The sequence below is a fragment of the Pelophylax lessonae genome (genome assembly GCF_965119305.1).
Source record: "Pelophylax lessonae genome assembly, chromosome: 13".
NCBI classification, from domain to species: domain Eukaryota; kingdom Metazoa; phylum Chordata; class Amphibia; order Anura; family Ranidae; genus Pelophylax; species Pelophylax lessonae.
In genome coordinates this window covers 51,628,524-51,653,190 of record NC_138780.1, presented here as the reverse complement: position 1 = coordinate 51,653,190, position 24,667 = coordinate 51,628,524, and the positions used below count along the sequence as shown (strand labels likewise).

At 46.1% G+C, this 24,667-nt stretch overlaps 1 protein-coding gene across 1 annotated transcript in view; it reads right to left on the bottom strand.

The window, feature by feature from the left end:
• The window catches only part of PALS1 (protein associated with LIN7 1, MAGUK p55 family member), a 239,688-nt gene that overhangs the window by 8,252 nt on the left and 206,769 nt on the right, over nt 1-24,667 (bottom strand). The window contains exon 13 of the mRNA XM_082242942.1: nt 22,570-22,680. Coding sequence (XP_082099068.1) covers nt 22,570-22,680 — 111 coding nt within the window. The remainder of the gene's footprint in view (nt 1-22,569; nt 22,681-24,667) is intronic.

The window sequence follows — 24,667 nt, the reverse complement described above, 5'->3', positions numbered from 1 at the left end:
AGGCCAATTACACTGTACACAGGTAACGTGCTATGCTATACCATGCCTGTACCATCACCTGTGCCATGCCTGTACCATCACCTGTGCCATGACCTGTGACATGCCCGTACCATGACCTGTGACATGCCCGTACCATCATCTGTGACATGCCTATACCATCATCTGTGCCATGCCTATACCATCATCTGTGCCATGCCTATACCATCATCTGTGCCATGCCTATACCATCATCTGTGCCATGCCTATAACATCATCTGTGTCATGCCTATAACATCTGTGCCATGCCTATACCATCATCTGTGCATTGCCTGTACCATCACCTGTGTCATGCCCGTACCATCACCTGTGACATGCCCGTACCATCACCTGTGACATGCCCGTACCATGACCTGTGCCATGCCTATACCATCATCTGTGCCATGCCTATACCATCATCTGTGCCATGCCTATACCATCATCTGTGCCATGCCTATACCATCATCTGTGCCATGCCTATACCATCATCTGTGCCATGCCTATACCATTATCTGTGCCATGCCTATACCATCATCTGTGCCATGCCTATAACATCATCTGTGCCATGCCTATACCATCATCTGTGCATTGCCTGTACCATCACCTGTGACATGCCTGTACCATCACCTGTGACATGCCTGTACCATCACCTGTGACATGCCTGTACCATGACCTGTGCCATGCCTGTACCATCATCTGTGCCATGCCTGTACCATCATCTGTGCCATGCCTGTACCATCACCTGTGCCATGCCTGTACCATCACCTGTGCCATGCCTATACCATCACCTGTGCCATGCCTATACCATCACCTGTGCCATGCCTATACCATGACCTCAAACTCACGCAATTTTTTACCGCGATTTTGCCACGAAGCAATACCTATTACATTTCTCTTTTTGCGCCCCTCCCCCCCCCCCAAAAAAAAATTTGAGCACCAGCCGCCACTGATGCACAGGAACAGGTACCAGTCTTGAATACCTGAAAAAAACGATGCCTGTTGCCGAAAGCGTTCCAACTCCTCCGCCATATATTGTGGAAGGATCTAGACATTCCCATTTATGCAAGGCAAATAATTAATCAAAGCAAATAGAAAAAACATATCTACCATGATCATCTAGTTTCACCTGTGTACATACAAAGTCAGATTCCCATGTCACCCAGGCCAATTCTGATATTTCTCTCCTACATGTAAACAGTACTTTTTTTGCTAGAAAATTACTCAGAACCCCCAAACATTATACAGGTGCATCTCATAAAATTTGATCATCAAAGAGTAAAATTATTTCAGTAATTCAATTAAAAAAGCGAAACTCTTTTTTTTTTTTTTTTTTTTTTATAGATGTGTTAGACACACAGTGATCTATTTCAAGCATTCCTTTATTTTAATTTTGATTATTATCGCTAGTGAAAACCCAAAATTTGTATCTCGGAACGTTAGACTACATACATTTTTATTACAGAAATGTTAGCTTACTAAAAAGTATTTTCATGTACAGTTTGTATGCACTCAATACTGGGTCGGGTCTCCTTTTGTATGAATTACTGCATCAATGTAGCATGGCATGGAGGCGATCAGCCTGTAACACGGCTGAGGTGTTATGGAAGCACAGGTTTCTTTGATATAGGCTTACAGCTCATCTGCATTGTTGGGTTTGGTGTCTCATCTTCCTCTTGACAATACCCCACAGATTCTATATGAGGTTCAGGTCAGGCGAGTTTGCTGGCCAATCAAGCGCAGTGATACTATGATCATTAAACCAGGTATTGGAACTTTTGGCAGTGTGGGCAGGTGCCAAGTCCTGATGGAAAATGAAATCTGCATCTCCATAAAGCTGGTCAGTAGTGGGAAGCATTAAGTGCTCTAGAATTTCCTTGTAGAGGGCTGCGGTGACTTTGGACTTGATAAAACACAGTGGACCAACACCAGCAGATGACATGGCTCCCCAAATCGTCACGGACTATAGGAAAGTTAGCATTTCATTTGGAAATCAAGGTCTTAGAGTCTGGAGGAAGAGTGGAGAGGCACAGAATCCAAGTTGCATGAGGTCCAGTGTGAAGTTTCCACAGTTCGTGATGATTTGGGGAGCCATGTCATCTGCTGGTGTTGGTCCGCTGAGTTTTATCAAGTACAAAGCCAGCGCAGCCCTCTACCAGGAAATTCTAGAGCACTTCCCTCTACTGACCAGTTTTATAGAGATGCTGATTTCATGCATACTATACTGTACATAAAAAAATACTTTTCAGTAAGCCAACATTTCTGTATTAAAAAACCTATGTAACAAAGGGACTTTTGACTTCCCATAAAATCCATTTCTCACAGTTCATTGAAAGACACAACTCTCCAGGATTCTGAACCATTGGGTTATTTTGCCTCCTACAGCAGTAGGACACTAGGCAGAAAAATGAACTTGTCTCCGCCTATGGGCAGTCCTTGGTGGTATACTCCCCCTCTCGGCTATAGGTCTTCAGTTTTGTAAACAAGCAGTGTCAGAAGTATTACAACTCCATAGAAGGGTGGGTCCTGTGTCTGTCAAACTCAGAGAAATAGATTTGATGGTAAGTTTGCCATAGCTCTCCAGGATTCTGAACCATTGGAACTTCCCCCAGCAGTGCCAAACATGAGGGTTGGGACAACAAAATTCGCAAAAAACAATAGCCAACTAGGTAAACAGGAGCTCAACAAAAAAACAACTGGAGCCCAACCTGAACAAAACACCCCCAAAGAGGGAACAGACCCTCTAAAAAGCAGCCTGTAAAACTTTGCGGCCAAAGGAAGCATTCGCAGATAACAACACATCCACTGAAAAGACTCCGTAGCCGTCAGATACAGTCGAATCCCCCGAACAACATCCAGGGTGTGCAGCGCAATTTCCTTAGTATGTTTGGGACACAGGGAAAGCATCACAATCGTATTTACAAAAGGCAAATCCACCGTGCACTTGGAAGTGCACTTCAAATGCAATTGGAAGAACAGTCACTGTAGATCTGAAGGGGACATACAAGGGAAAAAAAAAAAAAAAAGATTTTTGACTTACCGTAAAATCCATTTCTCTGATGTTGATGGACACAGCTTCTGGTATCCTTAACCTTTGGGTTATACTGCCCCCTACAGGAGTAGGACACTAGGCAGAACAAAATTCTGGCTACACCCATGGGAAGTCCCAGGGGGTATTCTCCCTCTCTCTACTATAGCCACCCAGTTTTGTTACAAGCAGTATCAGGAGAATTATAACTTCACAGAGGGGTAGGTGCTGTGTCCGTCAATGAACATCAGAGAAATGGATTTAACGGTAAGTCAAAAATCCCATTTTCTCTTTCGTTCATTGACGGACACAGCTTCTGGTATTCTTAACCATTGGGACGTCCCAAAGCAGTGTTAAACATGAGGGGTGGGAAACGGCAAAAAATGCCAAAGGCTAATCATTAGCCAACCAGGCAACAGGGGCTCAAACTACTAGAGCCCACCTGAAAACAATACACCCTCAGAGGATGAGGTCCTCTTAAAGAGCATTCTGCAAAACTTTGCAGCCAAGGGAAGCATTCGCAGATGCCAACACATCCACTTTATAAAACTTTGTAAAAATGTGCACCAACGACCAGGTGGCCACCTTGCAAACCAGTGTCACTGACAAATGATGATGGCAGGCCCCGGAGGCACTAAGCGCCCGACTAGAGTGCGCCTGGACAGGGAAAGGAGGAACCTGACCCCTGATGGAATAGGCCTGAACCACCGCCTCTCTAAGCCATTTAAAAATGGTTGCAGAGGAAGAGGATAACCCTTTATGAGGCCATCCGTGAGCACAAATGGAGAGTCTAGCTTCCTGAAAGAATACGTAGCTGCTAGGTACATCCTAATTGCCCCAACCACATCCAAGGCATGCAAGGCAATTTTCTTTAGGTGTTTTGGCCTAGGAAACAGGTAAGGCAACACAATGTCTATAGGAAGAAATGACGGACAGGAGCGAAGCCCCACCTTATCCCTGTGACCAGCCCCAGCTGTCCCTGTCACCAGCTCAGGTGAATAACAGGATAATGCCACCAGGTCTGACACCCTTCGCACAGAGGTGATAGCAACCTAAAAAGGCCACCGTCTGGGACAGCGTAAGCAGGGGAAACTCCCGAAGATTCTCAAAAGGAGACTTCTGGAGAACCGAAAGTACCAAATTGAGGTCCCAAGGCAGCAAAGGAGACCACACCTGAAGGACCAAATGCCGAACACCCTGAAGAGAGGTACACACCAGAGATGTAGCCAAGAGTCGTTGTAAGAAAAAACGCTAAGGCCCACACCTGGCCCTTGATAGTACTCAAGGCCAACTTCTGTTCAACCCCCCATTAAAGGAATATCAAGATTTGAGCCACCGAAAAAGCACAAGGAGGAACCCCAAGGGATTCACACCATGCAATGTACGTTTTCCACATACAATGGTAGATCTTCCAAGAAGACGATTTCCTGGCATTTAACAGCAAGTAATCATTGATTCAGACAATCCCCTATTCTTCAGCCCCTGGCTTTCAACAGCCAAGCCGTCAAAGCCAGCGACTTTAAAGCAGGCTGGAAGATTGGCCCTTGGGACAGCAGATCCTCCTTGAGAGGAAGCCTTCAAGGAAACTTCAACAACAAGCCGCACCAGGTCGGCGTAAATCAGACAATACTGACCCCATAGGGCCACCAGCGCATCTGTGGTGTACGCCAGAGGTTCCCACGACCGAGCCACAAACCTATGTACTTTATTTTTAAGCTGAGACGCCAACCGATTTACCTCAGGGATGCCCCACAGGAGACAACTGAGGAGACCCTTCCGGATGAAGACATCATTCCCCCTGGCCTAACGCCTGCCGACTGAGGTAATCCTCCTGCCAATGTTCCACTCCGGGAAAATGAATGGCAGGGAGGGCTGGCACGAAACGTTCTGCCCACCTGAGACTGCTGGCTACCTCCAGAGCTTCCAGGATCCTTCTTATGCCCTGGCTACCTCCAGAGCTTCCAGGACCCTTCTTATGCCCCCATGGAGATTGACATAAGCCACGGCCGCGACATTGTCTGATTGAATGCGCAGCACTGGACAGCCATGTCGACAATCCATCAAATGTTCCAGACACAGCCTGATCGCACATAACTCAGGACATTGAATGGTAGTCTGGATTCTTCCAGGCTCCAGACCCCCTGAGCAGAACTTCTGCCGAGGATGCCTCCCCACCAGGACAGGCTGGCATCAGTGGTGACCACTGTCCAATACAAGGGTAGGAAGGATTTTGCCCTGCCGGAGCGCCACCAAATTAGGGACTCTCTCGTACCGCGGCTCAGTTGGATTTGTTTGCCCAAAGACTGCGGATTCTCAACCCATGTAAAGAGAATCTCCCGTTGCAGGGACCCTGCATGCAAACCGCACCGCAATGGTGAGCACCGTCCTCAATGCTGAGCCAGCCAGGGTAAACATATTGTGGGCCACAGCCTCTGCCTTTTTTTGTCAGCCGGATACTTAAAGGCCAGACACTCTTCAACCCGGAATCATGGTTGCTTTATTTAACCTGAAAACTGGAGGGTTCACCACCGGTGGAACAGACCACTTTTTGAAAAGGGACTCTTCATAGGGGTATTGCCTAGACCGCTTAGGGACCCCAAGGGAAGGCTTCGGTCGTCCTCACTCTTTTGCGACAATTATGCCAAAATAGGTGGGGGAAAGGAAACACCTTTGCCGCTCTGGGTGGTTTGTGGGTGCCAAGGGAACCTGCGCCCCTGTCAGAGTTGCAGCTGCATCCCTCATTTTTAGGGGCTCACGCACAAATACAATCAGTGCATCCACCAGTGCCATTTCGTGCGTGGTTGCAGACATGGAGGAATCATCCTCACTATCTGAGTATTCAGGGCGCGTGGTTGCAGACCCATCAGGGTGACCCACATCCGTGGTGGACAAATCAGATTCAGGATCTGATGAGACAGGGGAAGGCGGGGGGTGCTTTTTGCTAGCCCGTCGCCCAAAAGCAACCTCCCCCGGGACACAAGGGACTCCAGGACCACCGTCAGTGCATGGATGAATGTCCGGGACCTGGAGAGCCCCACAGCCCCAGAGAGGGGATCAGGTGGGAAGATGTGCTACAAAGACTCCATTAGCCACCAGGGGGACCCACAGATAGAGTGTAAAAACACTGCTAAGGGACACCCCCAACGCGCTGGCAGCACCACCCTGTCGCCAGCAACAAGCACCAATCGGCCCTCAGCAGAGGGAGAGGACTCCACCAGATTCACCACCCGCAGAACCAGGCACCGCTAGTCACCAGGAGAATCTGCACTGCACGTAAGAGATCAGGAAGTGAAAAATATCCAGGAGTTATCACTAGGGGATTAGGGGGGCCTCAGTTGCCAAAAATGCCGCCCTCAGGCTTCATTGTCATGGCCGCCACTGTTTTCAATGGCAAACCACCGCAAAAATGACTGCTGTGCATCGTAGCCTATGGGCTACAAAAAAATGGCCACTCCGCACGGCACTACAAGGCTCTCTGGGACCCAGGAGGAATCCCTAACCACATGTGAGGCACTAGGCAGGATGGGGGGCCCTAGCAGGATCCCCTCCCCCCACACAGCCGATCGTTCGTTCACCGGCAGCGCAACACCCCCCTTCCCCCCCAGCACCAGCATGGCACCCGGCCCCCACCCCAGGGGGTGTCCAGACCACCCATACAGACCCCGCAATAGTGGAGGGGGGGGACAGGTGAGTGCCAGGAAGGAGGGGCCCGCATCCAAAACCCTCCAGGGGAAGAGGGGGGACAGCTACTGACCATACCGACCATACTCACTATAACAGGAACCAGGCGGGCACCGCACCAGACAAATCCTCCTCTCCATCGAAAATATGGGGCTGTCGGCCAGGAGGAACGCTGCCACTCAGGCCGAGGCCAGGTAGTATGCGGTCTTGCAAGATGTTTAACTCACAGGGCCAGCCCCGCCAATGGGGCTATGTCAAGGGCGACCTAGCGTGGAGCTGAGGCCTGCGCGCGCCTGCTGGTCAGACTGGGGTGACCACTGGATCTAGATTATCCAACCACTCACCCAGTCCAGCAGTTGATTGTAGATCTAACAGGAAAAACCCAGGAGGAAAAAATTTTCCATCTAAAAATTTTTTGTCAGGACCAAAGGTCCCAGCAAGGATCTAGGTCCTTACTCCTGACTAGGCAGAAAAAACTGAGTGGCTATAGCAGAGAGAGGGAGTATACCCCCTGGGACTGCCCATGGGTGTAGCCAGAATTTTTTTTTTCTGCCTAGTGTCCTTCTCCTGTAGGGGGCAGTATAACCCAATAGTTAAGAATACCAGAAGCTGTGTCCATCAATGAATGAAAGAGAAACGGCATTTTTGCTTGCACGTGACTGAATGATGGCAATAAGCAGAGCTTCCCTTCATTTCAGGATATTACCCTACAGATCTACAGCAAGTGCACTTGTCGTGCACAGTGGATTTGCCTTTAGTAAATCAACCCCAGTGTCTTCATGTCCAATGTAAAGCAGAGACTACCAAAGGATGGAATGACAGACATGGGCGAAGAACCTCCTTATCTTTGTGGACCACAAAGTAAGGGGTTCGCCACCAAAAAAGCCACCTTCTGGGACAGCGTAAGCAGGAGAATTTCCCAAATATTTTCAAAGGGAGGCTTCTGTAGAACTGAAAGCACCAAGTTCAGATCCTAGGGCGGTAGAGGAGAACGCACCGGTGGAGTCAGATGATGAACCCCTTGATTAAAAGGTACGCACCAGGGAGTACCTGGCCAGGGGTTGATAAAAGACGACCACCAAGGCCGACACCTGGCCCAGGATGGTACTCAAGGCCAATTTCTTATCAACCCCCCTGTTGAAGGAAAGTCAAAATCAGAGCCACCGAGTCCTTAACCTACATGTAACACACGATACCAAAATACATTTACAACAAATTTGCCCCTTCTCATGGACAGAGGAAAAAATCTCCTACCTTGGCATTCTAATCATCCCCCACATTTCCAACCTTCTACATGAAAACCTCAAATCCCTAAAACAAAAAATCTCTGATGATTTCAAATCTATGTCCAACATAATTGTGACATGGGGAGCTAAAATGGCAGTAATAAAAATGATTATCCTACCCCAAATCCTTTTTATATTCAGAGCTCTACCCATCTCAATGCCCAAATCTCAATTTAAATCTCTCACCACCCTTATCACAAAATTTATATGGTCAGGGAAAAAAGCACGTATAGCTTACGAAACACTTACAGCCCACAAATCTATGGGAGGTGCAGGACTACCTAACCTCCAAGCATATTAGTGGGCGTCAAGATTAGACCAAATCAAACATTGGTTCATAGACCATGAAAAACCTAAGTGGGCCCTATTAGAGGAACATCTAGTCCCAACTAAAAACCTGATACATCTACTCGAGTGATCTTTGGATCCCCTGGCAATGGACGAATTTACCGATCACTATTAAAGCCTCATTCCAAGCCTGGAGAGCTCTCTCTAACATATCACCAAAAACAAACACCCTCTCCACCCACAACATCCCCATTCAACTACTCGACCATAAGATTAAAAAATTGAACACAATAGAGCTGGGGAACTATGGATTGTCCTCAACCTCACAATTCTACGCTGAGAAAACAAAAAAAAAAAAAACAGAAGAAATTCTAGAAGAATTTTCCCTCTACCCTCTGTCCATTACCATCTCTAGAATAACATTGTTATTGGCAAAACACCCGATCATAGACCTACCCACCAATACCCAAGTATGGAAATTCCTCACTACGTTTCCCCTCCAAACCAAAGGAATATCCGTCTTCTACTCCATTCTAACGGCCAATACCCTCACCACAAAATCCTCACACATGGAAAAATGGGAAGATTCACTAAACCTATCTTTCACTCTTAAACAGTGGCAAAAAGCTCTCATCTCCACTCATAAATTGTCACATTGCACTAACCACTGGGAGATGATGACAAAAATTACCAACAGGTGGTACTTCACACCATATAGACTGTCTAAAATGAACCCAGCTATATCACCACTTTGTTGGAGAGAGTGTGGAAAAATTGGCACACTTCAACATATCCTTTGGGAATGCCCATCTTTAACAAGCTTTTGGAATGACATATTTAAATGTATAGCGTCCACCATGGGTATGTTATCCCCACCCAGACCAGAATTGGCCCTTTTGAACCTCAACTTAGAATACTATCCACCCAATTTCCGACAAATAATTCTTCACCTCCTCCTAGCTGCCAGAACTTTAATAGTGCGTAAATGGAGAACCATTGAAACGCCAAACATTTCTGAAACGATACGTTTAGTGAATGAGAATTATAAACTAGAAAAAGCTCTTTCTCTGAATAACTTATCCTACCACAAATTTAAAAAAGCCAGGTTGGCGTGGCCTTATAGACCACAGTAATTATTTAGCAATTTCTTACTCAATAAATTACTTTTGTACAAGTTTTGTACAATGCTGCCTGTGCAGGAGGGGGGGGGGGGGCTTCGCCACCCGACCCGGCGACATTGTTCCACTTGGGGCTCTGGGCTGGGTGGGTGGGAGCTACCCCTTCCCTTCTCTTCCCATTTGGAAGTTTGAACCATAATTCCACCATTAAATATATATTTTCTCCTATGTATATGTTCTCTCTTGCTTATATATTTACTATTGCCATCTACTATTGTAATATTTTAATGACAATCTTTGAAATGAAGCTCCACTACCCTGTTTCTACCCCTGTTTTCTACATCCAGTTGATGTAACTTCGTTGTTATTGTCATTTTTGATGAAACCAATAAAAATGTATTGATTGAAAAAAAAAAGTCAGAGCCACCGAAAACGAGGGTGAACTCCAATCGACTCACATCACGAAATGCACACTTTCCACGTACGTTGGTAGATCTTCCTAGAGGTAGATTTCCTAGCATTCAGCAGTGTAGGAATCACCAACCCAGGCAAACCTCTATGTTTCAGCACCTGGCTTTCAACAGCTAGGCCATCAAAATCAGCGACTGTAAAGCAGGATGGAAGATTGGCCCTTTGGACAAGAGATCCTCCCTGAGAGGCAGTCTCTAAGGGATGTTGGCATCCAGCCACACCAGGTTGGCGTAACAAGACCGGCGAGGCCAGTCTGGGACCACTAGAATGACTGGGATCCCCTCTGTCTTGATTCTGCACAAGAGCCGCGGCAGTAGCTTGAAAGGAGGGAAAGCGTAGATCAGATGTCACTGGCCCCATGGGGCCACCAGAGCATCTGTTTGCGTCCGCCAGAGGATCCCGAGACTTTGCCACAAACCTCGGTACCTTTCTGTTGAGCAGGGATGCCAACAGATCCACCTCAGGGGTGCCCCACCGGAGACATAGCTGATGAAATATGTCCGGATGAAGGGACCACTCCCCTTGGTTCAACGCATGCCGACTGAGATAGTCCACCTGCCACTTTTCCACTCCTGGAATATGTACAGCGGAGAACGAAGCATTCTGCCCACTGGAGAAAGCCGGCTACCTCCAGGGCTGTCAATACACTCTTTGTTCCACCCTGGTTATTGACATAAGCCACATTGTTCGACTGAATCCACACCGGAAAAGCCTCCGGAGTCCATCTGTCCAGTGATCCAGGCACAGCCTGAACGCCCGGAGTTTTCCAGTGTCAAAAACACCCTGAGCATAGCTCAGACCCAGGACACATCCCCACCCGGACAGACTGGCATCCATGGTGACCACTGTCCAATACAAGGGGAGAAAATATTTGCCTTTTTGAAGAGATGGAGAGTGAAGCTACCAGACCAGAGACCCCTTGGTTTCCCGGCTCAGCCAGATCTGATTGTCCAGAGACTTCAGACACTTGTCCCATTTGACCAAGACCTCCCTTTGCAGGGACCTCATATGAAACTGTGCAAACAGAACCGCCTTGACGATAGATACCATCAGGCCCAGCACCTGCATGGAAGTCCAGAAGGATGACTATCTGCTGAACAGCAGAAGATGAATCGCAGCATGCAACTTCTGGAACTTGTCCAGAGGAAGGAACACTCTGGCTATAGCTGAATCCAGAGTCAGAGTCAGACCCAGTTAATACAATTTTCTGGATGGAATCAACGCAGACTTCTGGTATTTCAGAAGCCAACCTTAGTCCCTCAGGGTCTGTATAGTGACCTCCACACCATCCATCAGGGCAGAAGAGGACCTCACTCGCAAGAGGAGGTCATCCAGATATCCCAGTACTGCAATCCCCTGCTGATGTAGAAACACCAGAACCGGGACCACCACTTTCGTGAAGACCAGAGGAGCAGAGGCGAGACCAAAGTGTAACGCCACAAACTTATCATGCTCCTCTCCTCTAGCAAAACCGAGGAAAACCAGCGAAGACGTCCCCACTTCACCCCAGACGAGGGTGAGCGTGCACCTTCATGCTGAAAGATCCTTGACCGTGGATCCAAAGAATCCCACTCTCAGCTTGCCAGACCAGGGTCGCTTGGAACCTCCCGGGGAGGACTTGAAAGGTTTTGAATCCTTGTCAGCGGACCCTGAGGGACAGAAAAACTTCTTGTGAGCCAAGAAAGATGGGCCACGTCTGCGACGAGGTTCTTTACCCTTTCCAGTCTGTGGAAGGAAGGTACTCTTCCCCCGTGAGACTCTAAATGATGTCATCCAGGGTAGCCCCAAACAGGCGATCGCCCTGACAGGGTAAATCAGTCAGAGCTTTTTTAGAGGTCTGGTCCGCAGACCAACACTTAAGCCACAATACGCACCTAAGCACTACTGCTGAAACCGACAGCCTAGAGATCAGGGGAGCCGCATGCAAAGAGGCATCACAGAGAACCCCCTGGACTCACACCAGGCGAAATAAGCTTTCTAGGCACGGTAATAAATTTTACCAGAGGAAGTTTTCCTAGCCTTGATCAGGGTAGGAATGACCTCAGGGGAGAGACCCCTGTCTCTCAGGACCTGGGTCTCAACAGCCAGGCCGTTAAAGCCAGCGACTGTAAAGCAGGATGGAAGATCGGTCCCTGAGACAGTAGATCTTCCCGCATTGGTAGCCGCCAAGAAGGCGCCACCGCCAGGTGAACAATGTCGGCGTACCAGGACCGGCATGGCCAGTCCGGCGCCACCAGAATCACCAGGTGCGGTTCCGAGGCTAACCTGCAAAGGAACCTGGACAACATATGAATCGGAGGAAAGGCATACATCAGACAATACTGATGCCAAGAGGCCACCAACGCATCTGAGGCGTCTGCCAGAGGATCGCGCGTTCTTGCCACGAACCTTTCCACCTTGTGGTTTAGCCGAGACGCGAACAGATCCACGTCCGGGGATCCCCACTTCGCACAAAGCATTTGGAAGACCTCCGAGTGTAGGGACCATTCCCCCTGGTCCAGGGTCTGGCGGCTCAGATAGTCGGGCCTGCCAATTCTCCACACCCGGAATGTGAACTGCTGAGATTGCCGGGACATGAGTCTCGGCCCAAGACAGAATGTCCGCCCGGGCACTCCTGGTGCCCCCTTGGTGGTTGATGTAAGCCAGTCCAGAACCATTCCCAGATAGGGAAGACGAACCGAAGGTGACAAGGTCGACTTCTGTACGTTGATGGTCCATCTGAACTCCTGGAGCGTCTGTACTGTGGTGGACAGATCACGCAGTAGGTCCTGGCGGACACTCGATCTTAAGAGGAGATCGTCCAGATATCCCAAGACCGCAATGCCCTGAGCCTTCAGCAGGCCTGGAACAGGCGCCAACACTTTTGTAAAGACCCGAGGAGCCGAAGCGAGACCGAAAGGCAACGCCACAAACTGATAGTGGTCCTCCGCTATAGCGAACCGAAGGTACCTCTGGTGACCCTCGAAAATGGGGATGTGTAGGTACGCATCCTTCAGGTCTATAGAGGCCAGGAATTCCCCTGGACTCAGGGAGGCCACCACCGAGCGGAGAGATTCCATACGGAACTTTCGAACGCGCACAAAGCGGTTTAGAGCTTTCAGGTCCAGAATAGGACGCACCTTGCCCTCCTTTCTGGGCACAGTGAACAGATTGGAATAAAACCCCCGAAACCTGTCCCGATGAGGCACCGGGACAATCACCCCCTGGGCAAGGAGGTCCTGCACCGCTTGATGCAAGTCCTGCAGATGCCCTGGGGTCAAATGAAGATTTGAGGGAAAAAAAAATCTGTCCACCGGCCGGGAAAGGAATTCGATCTTGTACCCTGATCGAATGATTTCCTGAACCCACCTGTCCGGAATTCGGAGCAGCCAAGGTTAGAGGAAACCGCGCAAATGTCCCCCACCCCTGAAATGGGTGAGGGCGCTGCCGGACTTCTGTTTGCCTGTCCAGGGCTTCTTCTGGCTACCTTGGCCCTTGAAGGGCTTGCCCTTGGTTTGATTCCGAAAGGCACGAAAGGACCCCTGGTTGGGTCGAGAGGCGGAACCCCGCTTGCCACGAAAGGACATGTGTTTCGGGTTCTGGGGCAGCATGGTGCTCTTGCCCCCCGTGACGCCTTTTACCAAAGTATCCAACGCCTCGCCAAAAAGGCAAGCACCAGCATAGGGAAAATCAGCAACTGTTTTCCGTGATGTCTGGTCAGCCAACCAGCTCTTCAGCCAGATCAGTCGACGGTTAAGCACCGCGACACTAGATAGGCGTGCTACCAAAGGGGCCTCATTTAAGGCCGCATCGCATAAATACATGACTCCTTGGTGAATTTGATCCACCATATCCAGCCTGGAAGATGGGACCGCATCAGACACGAGGTTGCTCCCAAGCACCTTAGTCCAATCAGCCACCGCCTGAGCCACCAGAACAGACGCGAAAACAGGTTTGAGCAAGGAACCCGCCACCGTGTAGGAATGGCGGGCCAGAGACTCCAACCTCCTGTCCGTAGGATCCTGAACAACCGGGGTCTCCTCAGTAGGAATCAAGATAGCCTTGTTCAATACTGCCACAGTGTGATCCACCTGTGGGGCACACACCATCGCGATTCCGTAGCCGGTGCAAAGGGATAAAGTAACTTAAACCGACTAGGTACCATTAATGGACATTTTAAAGTGCGCCACAGTTCATTAACAGTGTAATGAAACTCAGCGGGGCAGGGAAAAACCTGCGCCGACTTGCGGGTCCTGTGTGTCCCAAACGAGGACACAATGCCCGGAGGACTGGGCTCATCCTCCAAATGTAGAGTTTCTTTTACAAAAACAATCAACTCATCCATGGTCGCGCGTTCTTCAGGCAACCCCGGGGGAGAAACATCAACCCCCTTCCTCCACCTCCGCCTCCCCCTCAGACCCCAGCGGGTCTAAGGATGAGTGAGACCCTGAAAAGAGCATGAGCGCCGCAGCACCCATATCACCATTTGAACCAGAGGAGAGAGATAATCTGGGCCTCTTCCTAGCAGCACGTTCAGCCATCAGCACCTCCATTTTGGACACTAAGGACGCCACTACAGCGGCCAAATCAGGCATAACAGGGGCCACAGCAGGACTGGGGTCCCCCACCAGGGCTGGAGGGAATTTGCTGTCCTGAGAATCCATTGCCCAAGGTGAAAATAACAGTGCAAGAAAAGGATACTGTCCCTTTAAAACCGATGCGGAGTGTGCAGCCCACCGCTATATGTACAGTGACCAAAAGACCCCCCAATAGGAGAAGAAAACTGAGCCAGAAATGACAAAACAGAAGGTTATGGAAGAGACAGTCTGCAGAGCCCCACAGAGTGTTACCACCTAGATCGCTGCTTCAGAGGAAAAGGAAGTGAGGTCATGAGAGGCTGAACAATAAGCTGCAAATGACCCAGGGAAAATGGCTGCCCATAGAACTGAATGGGAGACTTCGGGAAAATGGCCGCCGACATGTGCATGGAACGATTGTTCTGCCACAAGCAAGATGGCGCCGGATGGCGCCAAAAGAGCATGTAAATCAGCCCACAGTGAAGCCAACATGCTTGCCCAAAGAAAAGATGGCGGACCGCGCGGTTTTTCCCCCGCTGCGGCCGCCACACACAAATGTCTGCACCCCCAAACACACACCAAAGTGACACAGGGGAAGGGGCCCCCACATATATACACCGCACCGCAGGCATAGAGAAGACCTTCACAGGGATCGCAATAGGGAGCCCCACACCGGCACAGACACGGGGGACACACAGCACACAGGACTGCCACCCCAGACAGAGGCCCCACACAAGTACTTTCCTGTACCAGATGGCGTGGGGTGCCCCTCAGAACGGAAAGCCGATGTCCTCATCTGACAGGGAATGCCGTTTTGCCAAGGACATTACACTGCATATCGCAGATGTGTCCAGTGAGGTAGCCTCCTGACGCTAGGCAGAAAAACTGAGTTGGGAGTGTTCACTGCAGGGGGGTATTGACCAGTGGGACAGCCCCCATGGGTGTGTATATGCAAATGTCTTTGTTCTTTTGACTAAGTCTTATGCCTAGCTACTCCTGCGGAGCGGAAGTCAATACCCAATAGTGATGACTTAGAGGTGGCGGCGACTGTCGGAGGACGTAAGAGAAAAACATTTTAAGAAACAGACAGCATGGATTCATGAAAGACAGAAGCCGTCATACAAACCTGATTTCTTTTTATGAGGTAAGTTAAAACCTTGGATAGAGGGGTGGCTGTGGAGGTAGTATACTTGGATTTTGCAAAAGCGTTCCCCATACACGGCTAATGTGTAAGGTAAAGTCTACAGGCTTAGATCAGTTTGTAAATGGATAGAAAACTGGCTAAAAGATAGAATTCAGAGAGTAGTGGTAAATGATTCTTACTCTCAATGGTCTAAGGTTATCAGTGGTATACCCCAAAGTTCAGTGTTGGGACCCTTACTTTTTAATATCTATGAGTGATATAGGGCCTGGGATTAAAAGTACTTTTACAGTCTTAGCAGATGACACCGAGCTATGCAGTGGAATTACTTCCTTACAGGATGTCTCCAACTTACAAGCCAACCTCAATGCACGGTTTCATTGGGCAACTATGTGGCAAATGAGGTTTAATGTTGATAAATGTCAAGTTATGCACTTGGGGGCTAAGAATATGCATGCATCATACATACTAGGGGGAGTAGAATTTGGGAAATCCATAGCAGAGAAGAATCTGGGTGTTCTGGTAGATCAGAAGCTTAATAATAGTATGCAATGCCAAGCTGTGGTTTCCAAAGCAAGCAACGTCCTTTCTTGTATTAACTGAGGCATGGACTCCAGAGAGATAGATATTTTGCCCCTGTATAAATCATTAGTAAGACCTCATCTGAAATATGCAGTTCAATTTTGGGCACCAGTTCTCAAAAAGGATATCAGGGAACTGGAGAAAGTCCAGAGAATGGAAATCAAACTGATACGAGGCATGGAGAAGCTCAGCTTTGAGGAAAGATTAGAGAAGCTGAATTTATTCTCTCTTGAGAAGAGGAGATTAAGAGGGGAAATGATCAACATGTATAAATACATAAGGGGGTCCATATAGTGAACATGGCGTTGAGTTATTCACTTTAAGGTCATCACCGAGGACAAGGGGGCACTCTTTATGTCTAGAGGAAAAGAGATTTAGTCTCCAAATATGGAAAGGTTTCTTTACAGTAAGAGCTGTGAAAAGGTGGAATAGACTCCCTTCAGAGGTGGTTCTGGCCAGCTCAGCAGATTGCTTTAAGAAAGGCCTGGATTCTTTCCTAGGTGTACATAACATAGCTGGGTACTAAAATTCTATAGGTAAAGTTGATCCAGGGAATATCAGATTGCCTCTTGGGGGATTGGGAAGGAAATTTTTTCCCCTGCTGTAGCAAATTGGATCATGCTTTGCTGGGGTTTTTTCGCCTTCCTCTAGATCAACTGCAGGTATAGGATTGTGTATATGGGATTGTATGGTTGGGTTTTCAATACTGTTTTTTTTTTTTTTTTTTCTTTTTATTGGTTGAGCCAGATGGACTTGTGTCTTTTTTTAAACCTAACTGTGTAACTATGTGACCAGCTATTCTTCACACAGAGTTCAAATTGGTCAATCATTTTTTGACCAATTCGAATTGCAATCGTTGTAAAAATTAGGAAATTCCTTAAAAAAAGGAACAACAAAATTTATTGAAAACGAAAAGAAAAAAAACAAAATTTTCAGTTTCTCATCTGTCTAATTAGGGGTGGAGAGCCGCTGTTTGAGCAGAAAATGAGCAACAAAATGTTTGTAAAACACTCAAGTCACATGTTTTCAGGCTATTCTATTGAAATCTCTGGGGCCAAAAATGCTTGTAATCTGCCAAAAAGAAGCTCATGTACTTTTTTGAGCAACAGACATTTTGCTTCGGACGACAGAACGCCTTTATGTGAACAGGGGTGATTGAAATGAATGGGATTTGGCTTGTTGGTCGTACTTGAGCTTCACAACTGAGCGATTTTCAAGCTGAAAATTGCTAAGGTGTGAACGGGGCCTAAGAGGCTGCCTTCTTACTGTTTGTTTTTTTTTTTTTTTATGTACCTACTTTACTTGTTTACATTCTCTGTACAAGATTGCACTATTGAAACTTAAACAAAACTTTTTAAAAGAAAAAGAGCCTTTCACTTGAGAGGCTCCCAAAAACTACAAATGTTCCAAGAAATTACAAATTTCAAAATTACCTCAAAAAGTTGCTCAAAAAACTTAAAGGGCACAACACTACAAAATGTAGGAGAGTGCCTATGAAACAAAAAAAGGTCTAGCTAAACTGAATAAAAATTAAATTATACACCTTATTGAGGCATCTGTGAGAATTGTCACAAAAAGGATAAACCTGTTTAGATTTATAATAAATTCACTTACCAAAAATAAAAAAAAAACATCAAAGACACAAAAACAAAAGCTTACATAACAAAACTGGAGACCAACCTCCATATGATCTCCACATCAAAGTACATTGTCTCATCTTAGACAAGTCAGCGGTATAAGAAAAAGCGGCTGTACCTTATACTAATTTTAGTAACAAATTGGTATATTGTTTGTATAATCAGACTCAAAAAGCAAGCAACCCACTAAATAAATGTAGCACATGGCAGCACCCATATAACATCACAAAGAAATAATATAAACACAAAAAGAAAATCAGCTGTGCTGTGAACAGTGTAATGATTGTTAATTGTTATTGCTGTTTTGGCATTATCAAAAAAACAAAACTTCATCCTTTGCCACAACTTGTAATTTTGCAAGAAACAGCATTACATAAGATAAAGTAAGGTTACGAAGACATTAACATCTTAAAATTTTGTATGCGGTTTCTGACCATCAGCAGAAAAGTCAGGAAAAACTGACATTTTTGAACTATAAATTTTAAATTCACTTTTTCTTTTGCCTGGCAAGTAATAGTGCCAAGATACATAAATGAATTCCTCTAAGACTATTCTCAAGATCATCTAATTTAGTGGCATGTGAAATTGTAGCATGATTTACCCTTATTGTAGCATGAAGTAATACTAGGGAGGTGCTAAAGCATCTCCCCAACCGTGCCCTTTAGAGCAGCGGTTTCCTTACTTTCTGTATATCCTTCCGGAGGTGGGACAAGTCCTCTTTAAAACAAGACAATTGAGACTAATAAGGGGGAGTTACCCTTGGCAAGTGTGGATACCACAACAGACATTGTTGGTTCTGAAGAACCCCCAGGGGTGAGTAATTGTTGTAAGTCTTCACTTGCTATCTCTTCAGATTCATCCAAAGCTGCTGGTCTGTGTGAACAATGATCCTGATCAGATAGAGGAGGAAGATCTGTAGCCAAGACTGCACATGTTCCTGCTGTTAGGTCTTCATTAGGCTTGTGCTCAGCAGTCTCGATCAAATCAAGCGCTTACCGGTGGTATCTTGTGTTAGCTTACCCGAAAATGTGGCCCTATCTGTTGGTCTGTGGAACCTGTGTGTTCAATGCTCATGTCTGGTGCTTTCTTCAATGCTCATGTCTGGTGCTTTCGCTCCCTGAGCAGGGTGTTCTGTGTTGGCACTGCTGCTGCTTCTGGCCAGCACCCCAGTATACAAATCGGGACACACAGGCTGTGCAGGCTGCCTCTAAACATATCAGGCGCTTACATCAGCCTGCCTGTAGTAGCGGCTCTGCGTGTCGGTCTGATGGAGTACGGGGAGTCTGTCTCTGGCGCTGCTGCTCCATGAGCTGTTTTAAGAAATATATCAAGTAGCCATTTGTGGGGGCACATTGAGAAAACTTTTGGGGCATGATCAGAAACAATAAAATAGGATCTGGCAGGTCCAGACTGTAAAGTCTAGGCTCAGAAAGGCTGTGATTTTCAGCCTCTGCTACTAAAGAGCAGCAAGACCAACAAAAGGAGGTGGCGGTTATTATTTATAAATTATATAGAGTTTGGGATTAAAAGAATCGCAGTACTTGCAGATGAGACCTAGCTACGTAGTGGAATAACATCCTTACAGGATGTCTCCGACTTAAAGCCGAGCTTGATGCACTATTTAATTGAGCAACTATGTGGCAAATGAGGTTTAAGGTTAATAAATGTAAAGTTATGCACTTGGGGGCTTAAAACATGCATGCATCTTGCATTCTAGGAGGATAACAGCTGGGTAAGTCAATAGCTGAGAAACATCTGGGTGTTCTGGTACATCATGGACTTAACAGCATGCAATGACTAGTTGCCATTTCTTATGCGAGCAAAATACTTTGTATTAGGATAGGTATAGACTCCAGAGAAAGACATACTTTTGCCCCTGTACAAAGCATTTGCAAGACCTCATCTGAAATATGCAGTTCAGTTTGGGGCACCTACTCCCAAAAAATATATGGGAGAAGCTCAGCCATGAGGAAAGATTAGCTAAACGGAGTTCATTCTCTCTTAAGAAGAGGTGATAAGAGGGGATATGATCATTATGTATAAATACAGTGGGAAAAATAATTTTTTGATCCCCTGCAGATTTTGTAAGTTTTGCCCACTTACAAAGAAATTAAGGATCTATAATTTTTATCATAGGTATATTTTAAATGACAGAGACAGAATATCAACTAAAAATCCAGAAAAAAACATATGAAACAAATGCTATAAATTAAATTGCAGTTCAGTAAATAAAATAAGTACTTGATCCCCAAGCAAAACATAACTTGTTACTTGGTGAGGAAACCCTTGTTGGCAAGCACAGAGGCAAGACGTTTCTTGTAATTGGTCACCAGGTTTGCACACATCTCAGGAGGGATTTTGGTCCACTCTTCTTTGCAGATCTATTACTCCTTAAGGTTTCTTGGCTTTTGCTTGGCAATTCAGAGTTTTAGCTTCCTCTATAAATGTTCTATAGAATTAGCATCTGGAGACTGGTTAGGCCTCTCCATGATCTTAAAATGCTTTTTCTTGAGCCACTCCTTTGTTGCCTTGGCGGTATGTTTTGGGTCATTGTCATGCTGGAAGACCTATCTTCAGTGTTCTGGATGAGGGAAGAAGGTTCTCATCAACGATTTTACAATACATGGCCCCGTCCACTGGCCTCTCAATTCGGCAGTGTCGATCTGTACATTTAGCAAAGAAACAGCCCCAAAGCATAATGTTTCTACCTCCGTGCTTGGTGTTCTTAGGTTCATAGTCAGCATTTTTCTTTCTCCAAACACAGCGAGTCGAGTTAATACCAAAGAGCTCAATTTTGGTCTCCTCTTACCACAGCACTTTCTCCCATTCCTTCTCCGAATCATTAGATGTGCCTGTACATATTCCTAATTGAGGAGGGGGACCTCGAGGGTGCTGCAGGATTTAAATCCATGGCGGCGTATTGTGCTACCAATGGTTTGTTTGGGGACAGTGATCCCAATTGCCTGGAGATTATTCACAAGCTCCTTCTGTGTAGTTCTGGGCTGATCCCTCACTTTTCTCATGATCATCCTTATCCATGAGGCAAAATCTTGCTTGGAGCTCCAGACCGAGAGCGATGGATGATTATTTTACATTTCTTCCATTTGTAAATAATCGCTCCCAACAGTTGTCTCCTCACCAAGTTTTTGCTGATGGTCATGTAGCCCATTCCAGCCTTGTGCAGGTCTACAATCTTGTCCCTGACATCTTTTGACAGCTCTTTGGTCTTGCCCATGATGGTGGGATTGAATGAAAGAGAGACATTCTGTGGAGAGGTGTGTTTTATACACTTAACGAGTTGTTGTTAGGAGCACCTTAGCACATGAGCACATACTGAAGTCAGTCTGTGGGAGCCAGAAATACTCTGCTGGTAGGGGATCAAATACCCATTTTACTCACTGAACTGCAACTCAATTTATAACAGTTATATCATGTTTTTTCTGGATTTTTGGTTGATAGTCTGTCTCTATCATTTAGAATAAACATATGATAAAAATGAGAGACCTTTCATTTCTTTGTAGGAGGGCAAACTTACAAAATCTGCAGGGGATCAAATAATTATTTTACCCACTGTATAAACACCATATAGTTAACGGATGTTGGATTATTTACTTTTAGGTCATTACAGAGGACAAAGGAGCACTAAGTCTGGAGGAAAAGATTAAAACTCCACAGTAGATTGATTAAAAAAAATGTGTTGGATGAACAAAATATAACTGGATACTAGCATTTACTGTATGGGTAATAACACCAGTGGTAGTTTATCCAGGGAATATCCAACTGCCTCCTGGGGGATCAGGAAGTATTTTTTCTCCCCCCCGCTGGAGTAAACTGGATCAAGCTTTATTGGGGTTTTTTTCCCAGACTTCCTCTGGATCCGCAGTGGGCATAGGATTGTGTATATGGAGGTTTTCAATTTTTTTCCTATTGGTTGAATTAAATGGACTTTTTTCGATTTTCAACCTATGTAACTAAGTAAAATGCGATCTTTGAAGGGAAGTAGGGACAAAGGCCACATGAAAGGTTCACTATCCATCAAGCTACTCACCACTACTGAACCACAAAGCCTGCTTCAGACATATTTCCTAAGTTAGTTTTTTTTTTTTTCTCTTTACTTTGACCAGTACAAAGTGAATGACCTATTTAATGTTCTAAAAGGAAACAAATCCTTTAAAAAGTCATAGATTTTCATGTGTGCTTAGAAATCTGTGACTGATACCTCAGAGTTTAAAACATGAAAGTTTCCATTATCGACTTGATGCAAGCTCCAGGGCTAATATTCTTATATTTGCATTAACTGCTCAGCAGAAAAAGCATGTGCTTATCCTAGTGTCCAGTAATAAAAGAGGCATAAAAAATGACATTACAGGAACATGAAACCTCAAAACTGGTCAGCTATGGTAGATCCCATATATTTTTTCCTTTAAACTCAAAGAAAACACTATTTCTATTCTGATTTAAAAATGCTGGTCATACTTGATTTGACATGCATTGCATGCACCAACCTGAATTGTTATTTTACATATTGCGTTGTATTGATTAGCACTGCACAAAATACAGACTAACTTGGAACCTATAAAGAAAGCTTTCATCTTGTGCTCATGGACCTCATACTGCAAGTCATCTAAAAGAGCTCAACTATTCTTTCCATTTTAGAATATCTTGATAAAGATGGCCTCAGAAAGACTTTTTTTTCAGCTGTTATCTTTTACTAAAACCAGCTTGCTCTATTCCAGATGCAGCACTGAAAGTTCTTAGTTAAGACTTACCTTTGGATTTCTGCCTTCCTTAGCGAGTAATGCACGCAATCTCTCCTGGGAAGGTGGAGCAATAAATATAATATATGGCTTTAAATCTGAATTACGCAATGATTTCAAAGCCTGAAAAAAATAAAAATAAAAAGTATATAAACATTAATGGGAAACTATAATAGTTTGGGATCAATTGTATGTGTTTTTAAAGCTGAACCTCAGGTAGTATATTTATTAGATGTGTATAAAGGTGCTTCCATAACCTTAAAGAATTTCTTCTTGTTTGTATATAAAGTCATCCAGACTGTGAAAAACCAGGGCTTCCCCAGATACAGTTAAAGCCCTCTAATTCCTTAATATCCAGTTCATAGTAATGGAGGCTGCTATGCCTACTATTTCTGCAGCTACCGTTCTTGTACATTTCCCACTGAAGTTCTTTAAAAAGGGAGTAGTGCATTAAAGGAGAAGTTTAGCCAAAGCTATTTTGGCAAAGTCTCTCCTGTAGGTCACAGAAGTGCAGTTCGTTCCGCATTCCCGTGACCTGTTTTCAGCCGGTTCAGACTCTGGAAAGATCCAGACCATATGGTTGGGATTCAGCCCAGAAGCGTGGACCGGAAAAATAGAATTTTTGTAAGAACTTACCGTAAAATTATTTTCTGAGTCCTCTGACAGTCGTCGCCCACTCATACAATCTGCACGTCTGGGTATTGGTCTTATCCACAGGAGTAAGCTAGGCAGAAGATTTTGTTAGAAAACATTCACAAAACCTTTGTATAGACACACCTACAGGGGGCCGTCCCTCTGGTCCAATACCCCCATCTAGCTGCATTCCCAATTTAGTTTGGTAGCAAGCAGTATAGAGATCCATGAACCCCAAAAGAGGGGTGGGGGCGGCGACTGTCAGAGGACTCAGAGAAAATAATTTTACGGTAAGTTCTTACAAAAATTCTATTTTCTCTTATGTCCTCTGACAGTCGCCACCCACTCATACAATCTGCACGTCTGGGACGTCCTAAAGCAGTGTAGATGTGAGGGGTGGGAAACATAACCGTCAAAAAGGCAACGCAGCACCCAGGTCAGAGAAAAGAATCTCTTCTGAACCAGAAAGGTAAATCACTGGGTAACAAGAAAGCTCAACAGGAGCGAATAAACCCAGGAAAGCAAAATAAACAAGGGGGAAAAAAACCCCAACAGGAGGAGACAGGCTAAAACCACCACGTCTCCCCTAAGGCACTGCCGCACTCAGAACAAAAGAGGCATCCGCTGATGCCAAGACATCAAGTTTGTAAAATTTTGTAAAGGTATGCACGGACGAACAGGTCGCCGCTTTGCACACCTGAGTCACCGACGCCTGATGGCGGAAGGCCCAAGACGCACTAATCGCTTTGGTAGATTGCGCTGTGACAGGGAAAGGTGGAACCTGATCCCTAATTGAATAGGCCTGCACAATCATCTGCCTGATCCATTTTGAAATGGTTGCCGCAGATGCAGCCGTACCCTTCTGAGGTCCCTAAGGAAGGACAATCCGACTTTCTAAAGGATTCAGTAGACGACAGGTAAACCCTGATCGCCCTTACCACATCCAAGGAATGCAAGGCAAACTCCTTAGGATGCTTAGGCTTCGCACACAGCGAAGGTAGGACAATGTCCTCGTTGAGATGGAAATCCGAAACCACTTTCGGAAGAAAGGACTGATGAGGTCGCAAGACCACTTTGTCCCTATGAACAACCAGAGAGGGGGAGTGGCAAGACAGGGTCGCCAACTCCGACACTCTGCGAGCAGATGTGACCGCCACCCGAAAGGCAACTTTCCGTGACAGCACCGGCAGAGGAATCTCCCGGATGTTCTCAAAGGGAGGACGTTGCAAAACGGACAAAACCAAATTCAGGTTCCCAAGGAGGCAAGGGTGCCCTCCTAGGGGGAGCCAGATGACGCACCCCTTGAATGAAAGTGCGAATCAGGGAATTTGACGACAAAGGGTGCTGAAAAAGAATGGCCAGCGCAGATAACTGGCCCTTAATAGTGGTCCAGGTACAATAATAAATCCTACCAGACGAGGCTTTCCTGGCCTTGAGTAAGGTAGGAATGGCCGACGAGAGACCTCTGTCTCTCAAG